The sequence below is a fragment of the Poecilia reticulata genome, linkage group LG9 (assembly GCF_000633615.1).
Source record: "Poecilia reticulata strain Guanapo linkage group LG9, Guppy_female_1.0+MT, whole genome shotgun sequence".
Lineage (NCBI taxonomy): Eukaryota > Metazoa > Chordata > Actinopteri > Cyprinodontiformes > Poeciliidae > Poecilia > Poecilia reticulata.
The window spans coordinates 14,007,584-14,015,412 of NC_024339.1; the positions used below are offsets into that span (position 1 = coordinate 14,007,584).

At 36.1% G+C, this 7,829-nt stretch overlaps 1 protein-coding gene across 3 annotated transcripts in view; it reads right to left on the reverse strand.

Moving 5' to 3' along the window:
- Positions 1-4,065: 4,065 nt before the first annotated feature.
- The window catches only part of LOC103469968 (transducin-like enhancer protein 4), a 41,419-nt gene continuing 37,655 nt past the window's right edge, over positions 4,066-7,829 (reverse strand). For all 3 annotated transcript variants that reach the window (XM_008418056.2, XM_008418055.2, XM_008418057.2), the window contains exon 20: positions 4,066-7,788. In XM_008418056.2, the coding sequence (XP_008416278.1) occupies positions 7,681-7,788 (108 nt within the window). In that variant the 3' untranslated portion in view covers positions 4,066-7,680. The remainder of the gene's footprint in view (positions 7,789-7,829) is intronic.

Here is a 7,829-nt window from a genome sequence, read left to right on the forward strand (position 1 = left end):
TCCCTATACCTGGTCCTCAATAAAGACCTTATTGATTTTTACTTTGTGTCTGACTGAAATTTCGGGTCCTCAGGTCTGAACATTACAAAAGGTCACGTAATATTCTCATACAATTGAAGTATTTTGCTGAAGCTAAAATGAAGGGAAATGTCTAAAGACCTCAAATATAAAGGCAAGAATGAGGAAAAATTTTACATTTTGTCCTCCAGAAAATCTGATCAGTTCCTGTGCATATGTACTTTGAAGTTTAGAGAGAGAAAGGGATCATGTATTTAGAATTTAAACACCGTAAAAATGTACAAAAACCGCACAGGAGCTTTTCAGTTAATTCAATGCAGTTTCAGTGAAAAATAAACTGTGTTAAAAATAAACACGGTAAAAGCAGCATGTTCCCCCCTCTCTTCATATGCAGCTTGTAAAGCTCAAGAGTCGCTCACTAATCACCCACTAATTAACACAAACACACAGATGCATTCTCGGTGTGAGCGAGTCCCTCCCCTGTCTTTTTGGATCAGAAAGCTCTTATCTGTCTCTTTTTGGAAAAAGATAATGATGCTTGTTCCACAGCTCAAAGCTCATTAATGTACGACACAGCCCTGAATGTAGGATATCAAAGAGATGTACAGAGTGTGCCTCCCCACCCACTAATGGCCACAAACTCATTAAGAAGCCAAAGCAATGAATTAATCATCAGTTATCCTTAGAACAGATGAAAAGTGCTAGCAACATCAGCCTTTGTGCAAGCTGTCCCTTTAAATTCCACAAAATTAGAAAGCTTCTCACAAAGCCACCCTCACATTACAGGATCACCCTCAGATCAGATAAGCTGAAGGACATGATATCTTCTGTCTGCAGTGATCCCTCTCTTTTCAAAGGTGCAACGTGAAAATAGAAGGAAAATTAGTAAGTCAGACGTGAGAAGGACAAAAGTTGTCAGAAGTAATATACAGGATAAAGAATGACTCAAAGATGTCCTTTAAGAAAAAATACAGCGTTCGAGGTGCTCCTTCAAATGACAAGGAAATTCTGCTAATGTTGTTTTATTTTGCTTGTTTTATTGAGTAAATCACCTGATTCATTTTTAACCTGTTTACAACCATGTAGGCCAAGAGGGAGAATCTGTATGGTCAGTGGAGAAAAACAACATTTGTGACACACCAAAAGTATTTTTACACATGATCTGCAATGTCATAACAGACTGTAATATTGTATCAAAGCACAGGTAGCATCATTGGAGACATGTGAAAGAGGTGGCATTTTCAATATAGACAGTATGGGCAGTTGTCCAGGGTGGCATTAGGAATGTGGGCGCATTATTACCTGATTTTAAAAAAGGGAGCATAGTTATTTAAGCTGTGCCCTGAATGAGACTTCAGTGGGGTAGTCACTACTCAAGTCCATGTTAAATTAGCACACCTTGCATGTTGAACAAGAGGAATCAATATTATTCTAAACTTGATAGAAAAAATTCCTCAAAACGATTCTTACTGTCTCATTGGTTCTTCTAAACAAGAACAACATGCAACATTTCCAGTTTATTTTTCTGTTATTTTGGCCTTTTAGAACTGCCTGTGCATAAGTAATGTCATGTGGTTTTTATTTATGTTTTGTGATGTCCATCTTCTAGGTACAAAATAGCTTAGCTTGCATATGACGCGAGTAAAATCGCTACTCCATCTGCAGTAACATGTTTGACGGTAACACTTTATTTGAAGTGGGGTGAATAAGACTGACATGACACTGTCATAAACATGACATAACTCCTGTCATGAACATGAATAAGCCTTCATGAATATTTATAACTGTTGTCATAAAGCGTCATTCGGTAAATTATGACACTTTTAATACAAACTTGACATTATTCAAAATATCTTTATGACAACTTGACATTAACCAAGAAATCATTACTGCTATCAATTTGTTACAAAAGTATTACTTATTGCACTGTAAAAATTAGGTTACTTTATGTTATTAAAGGTAAAGTTAAACTAAAGTGTTACCCATTTACCCATTTGACTGTGTTAGAAAAACTCATCTTTAGATGTACGTTTCTGTGATTAATTGTTAAACTCTGGTGGATTAAACTGATTTTAACATGTTAAGCAATGTTGCATTGTTGCCTCTTAGTGTTTTTTTTTTTTTTTTGCATTAAACCTGAAGAACTGTAATGTCCAAGTGAATAAAAAAAGTTGCTGCAGGGCTGAATTCTTTTCTTTCTTTTTTTTTTTGCCATAATCTGTATTCAGAAGGGGAACTTACCATAAATGTTTTGAACTGTTGTGAGTATTCACTCGTCTGCCTCCTCCATATCCTTTTTTTTTGTGTGTGGATCTCCACAGTGTGCTGTCAGTGTTTGAAAACTCTGAATTAATTAATGAGCTGCTTTGTTAGCCCTCTGAGGTTATAAGAGAATTGGAATGGGTAAAGTGGCACTTTGCTAACATTATTCCACCACGCTGTGAGGTCACGCCTGCAGTTATTGGGGGTTGCAAAAAGACGAGACAGTTGACACTTTTCAGCATAAAATCACTTGATAGTTTCAAAATGTTTAAAATATATTAGCTAAAACAATAAGCATATATGTAGCAGCACATAAAAGCTTAAGGCACATTGTGCGTCCTGTTTGTTTAATCCAACTCATGCGTTTGACAGTAGAGTGAGCAATTTGCATGCTGCAAGTGCTCTTACTATTTATTGTTGAAGTAGGGTTGCTTGTTCCCACATTGCATCCCAACCTTCCCTCCTTCTCATCCACTTTTGGCTGTTTAAAGTGCTCACTGGAGAACTGCAGCAGGAGTATCATTCACTGTAATGGCAGAGCATCCTCCTCCACCGCCCTCACTTAGATCACTTAGTCCACTTTACTAGTCCAGTGCTCAGTGTTGCATGAGCTCAGCACGTTTACAATACAAGCACCATTTCTCCAATTAAAAAAGCAAAATGCATATCATAAAGAGAAACAGCAAAATTATTTATATTTTAGAAATATTAGCAATTTCAGTAATATCAGAATCATATGTAAAAAATGTGGATACATAAAGAAAAAGGTGAAATCACTGTAGAAACTGTGCCATCTTTCTAGGGTTTTGCAAAATAGTGAAAAAAAACTATTTGAATTTGACATCAAGTGCACAAAAGCCCTCATGAGATTCCAGTCAGTCTTTATTCACTAAACAGAAACTATGTCCTTGCTTGTTCATAGGATTTAAGAAAAAATAGCAGCCAGGTGCTGATAATTAAATGAGCTTGACTTCTTGGTCACCATCCGAATGACTACCTCTATAAAAGCAGGAGGTTCGACAGTCTGGATCATTGTGTGTTAACACAAGACAAAGAAGGAAGACATCAGCAATGACCTTAGAGAGGAGGTTCCTTTCGCCCATCAATCTAGAACAGTTTAAAAGGGCATTCCCAAACAATTTAAAGTCCCCCCAAATATTCTTCACAAGTGGAAAACTCTCAAGACTATTGCCAATCCTCCCACATGAAGGTCAGGCTGTGAAGTGCTCAGAAAAAGAAAAAAAAAATCCAAAAGCTCGATCTTATACTCTACAGGCATCAGGTTAACAGGTTAAAGGTTTACATTACACACAGACTAAATAGCTGTGCTTCAAATTGGGCCTCTGCTCTATCTGAAACTCTGCCTTCAGGGAGTTATCATAACATTGCTCCTCTATGAACACTTTAACAACATTTTCACCAGCAATGCAAAGAGAAGTAGCTCAGATAATGAGCTCGGCAGATCTGGAGTTGCACCAGGTGTTTGCTAATTGCTGTGGGCTAGTCTGAAGAAGCTGAGTGAGGGAAGAGAGCTGTGTGATGCAGATACACCCTGCCTCAATCTGGGTGGACTGAGACACAGCTGAATGGCTGCCCCTCCAAATTAGATTTCATATAATCCTGCCCCTTCATGGTAGAAACATGCGCCGCTTTAAAAAGTTCTGCAAATCAGTTTGACTGATTTGATATTTGAATTTCAACTTTTCAAAAAACGTCATAAGAATTGAAGAAATTTAATTCTTGAAACATTGCACTGAAATTGTTACAGAGACCAAGACAAAAATAATTAATCCACACAATAATTTAATAAAATCAATCACAGACTAGAAAAGAGAGTGAAGGCATTTTACACTGAAAGAATAAAAGCTCGACTGGTGACAGGATTATTTTAAATAATTACATTTTTACAGTCAAGTTGTAACACCTTCATGAGCTCAGTCAAGTGTTCTGTACATCATTAATTCATGGTATATAATGAGTATTTGATGTTGTGTAGCTCATGTAGCATTGAAGCGAGAAAGGTAACATTCAGGTCTGGATTTTTACATTGAGTACAACAAAAACACATTTCAGGTTTTCTGGATGAAAGCAGAAGAGAATCCAGTTCAACAGATAATCAGTAGATTTGATGAACAGCAGAGCATTCAATGACAGAAACTTGAATAATTTAGCTTTAAAATGGAAAGTTTTGCCATTTCAAGTACTGAAAGAAACTATAACACAAAGTCACAAATTATACTCACAAAAATAAATAAATATATATTGGTCTGTGTGTAAAACAGTAGGCAGAAGTGGTACAAAATATTGGTCAGCAACATTAATCTTGTTAAGCTTTTTAAACTCTGTTGAGGTATCTGCAGTAAAAAAGGTAAATAACTATGACACATCTTCCCTTTTTTCCGTTAGTGAAAGAAAACATTTTTCTTCTTTGTAGTGCTAGAAATGATCATATCTTAAACAGATTCCATGCACAGCTCTCAAAGTTTACATACTCCTCTCATGGGCATAATTACCCTTCTCTAATAATTTCTGTAAAACATATTACATTTTGTTAAAACTGTCACCATGCCATGACAGTATAAGATGAGACTGATAATCTGTGAAATAAATCAAGCTCCCAGTGCTAACTGCAGAAATACACCGCTTGGTCAGAAACAACCAATCAGAAGAGGAGGACGGTCTTAGCACTGTAAATCATGCTTGTGTGCGTGCTGCCCACAATAAACGAGTTTTCTTTAACGGTTAGTTGTTTAGTAGCGTATACACAGGTAGAATTTACAGCGCTAAGACTTTCCTCCTGGCTCTGATTGGTTGTTTCTGACCAGGAGCTGTGCAAACATGTGGCAGAAGGGAGAAGGCAGAGGCGCTTAATTTATTCACAGATTATGTGTCTCGTACGTACTGTCACAGCATAGTGTTAGCTTTAGCAAATATGAAAAAGAAATTTTTTCTTAGTAAAAGTTACATACTGCAGCTTTAAAAGATTACATACAGTGGGCTTGTTTAGGAGAACAAAAAAGAGAGTGCATGGATCAAATAGAAGTTTTGGGTCATATTTATCAGTTTTATATTTTACCTCAGACACTCGTAGATACTGATATAATCTGCAATGTTTTGATGACTTAATCTGCTGTTAGTCTACGTGGTTTTGCACCAAGTACATTGAATACCGTACAATATAAGTAAGATTTGTATGCTGCCACTTAAATCTAGGATGAACATTTGGAATGTTTTAAAAATACTCAAATGTGACAAGATTAATCAGAATTGGATTGATAAAGACGTCTGACTGTAGCACACAAGTTTTACCTCTATGTACCTTCTGACACTACCATAGTTAGTTAAATCAATAATTAGAATAATGACGTTTGTAAAACAAAGTTGCATTTATGCTCTGAGTACTATTGAACAAGCAGGAGAGTGGAAAGGAAATCCAAGAAGCATAGAAGCATAAAGGCACTGTGTTTTTTCTGTCTTTTTTTCTTTTTTTGTTTTTTACAAGCTAACAGAACTAAATCAAAGTTAATCCTGTCCGATCACGACTACTTTTGTTATTTTTTTATAGGTAGAAAAAGAAAAGAAGTCCACAACCAGAAAACCAAGTTCAAAAATGAGAAAGCTGACCTTCAAAACACCAATATATCAGTTTTACAGAAGAACTATCAGATGAGAGTGAAAGAGCATTCACAGGAGTCCAAACTGGGAGACAGAACCAAGTGCAATGGTCAGTCAGGAGTGAGGACACCGATGGCTGTCTCTGCAGTTTGCTCATAAAGCGCCCACAAGATCGAAACATAGACACAAAACACACATGTGTGTGTATGAACTTCCGGCCTCAACCTGAATTACAGGAAAAGGCAGGAAAAATAAGCAGGAATACTGGTAGAAAATACTGAGGGTAATAACCTGCATCTTAAACAATAGAAAACAGAAAATGATACGCCTCATCTGTTCAAATACAAAAAGAAATCTTTCAGCACATTTGAAAATTGTTTTTTTACATGTTTGTTTAATGAGTGCAGATAATACAGTTTAAATACATCACACACCTCTGTACAGTAGACATCTTGTTGTTTTTGGATTAGGCAAACTAGTCTTTACAATAAAAGTCCTTAGGCTATGATGATTTATTTTTTCCTCTTCATTAGTGTGTTTATTTAGCGTGTCCTCTCAAACTACTCCTTGAAGGTCAGCTCCCTTTTTGTTCAACATGTCGCCTCTCTTTGTCAGTCCTTGAAGGAGCTCAGAGATATTAAAGAAACTTTCTGAGACACAACAAGCACCCCTCAACATGCAATTGTAATGAAATTAGCTGTTGTTGATTCTGGCATGTGGAAGGCTTTTCTGAGAAATATTTAAGAAAACATGTAAAAGTTTAAAAGTGAAAAGTGAAGGGAGACAAAATGCATCAACATAATAAATATGAACATATTGCCTTTGAAACCCATGTTATTAAAATCATTTTTGTCTTTAAAAAAGCCCCTTACATACAGACACTTTGCTGGCACCAATAGTATGAATGTGAAAACGCCTTTAAAATAAATGTATCTTTTAATTTTAATTAATCTCCGTAATTATACGGAGAAAAAACACCAACCTTTAATCTGAGTATTTGTCTCCAACAAACCCATAAATATTGCAGTACTTTCAACTTTCACAGTTCCTTCACCAAACTTAACAGTAGTTTGGTGAAGGAACCAAACTACACCAGGGGAACCTGGTGCCACCAGTGGTTTTAAAAATAATTTGAAAACAATAATTTTTGTAAATAAATTTTCCTCATTGACTCAATTTAATAAGGAATTTTCTGTTTTACCTTTAAATGCGTTCAATAAAAGATTTAATCATTTAAAGGCTTTTTACACATCTTTACTAGGAGAGCCCACAAATTGGCCAGCGTCTGCAATTGTTTAAAAAACAAACTTGCATGTGCATAATTACGACCCCTCTCTGTCATGAACCCTTTGAAGGCATAATGTCAACTCTTTGAGACGTAATCAGGTAGCGAAACTATGCAGAAATGACAATAAAAACTTGTTATAAAAGATGTGCCATCCAGAACACCAAAGGTTAAAGCTAGAAATGTCTAAATGCTGTAAACAATCAAATATAAGACATACTTGTGTTAAATGTCACATAAAGGAATGTTATCTGGCCAATTCAGACTTAGTGTACATGGACATTCTTTCATACTTAAACCAGTAGAACGGCACTTAAAAATAAAAGGAAGATAAAAAAAAAAAATGTGTGCTTTGTGCATTTTGATTCTCAACCAAACAGAATCAGGAGGTCAACGTGTCATGGTCCCGGAACATATTTGTGTTTGTTTGGATACAATTTTTATACTGATGATGGTGACTTTACACCCAGATGCAAGGATGACCTTTAAGTCCAGCTTTCCTAATAGATGACCTCGTAGACCGTCGCTTTTTTGTCTCCTGAGCCCGTCACAATGTATTTATCATCTATGGAGATGTCACAGCTCAGCACAGAGGATGACTCCTTTGACTGGGAAGGGAATACAAGACAAAATGTGGTCTATATATATA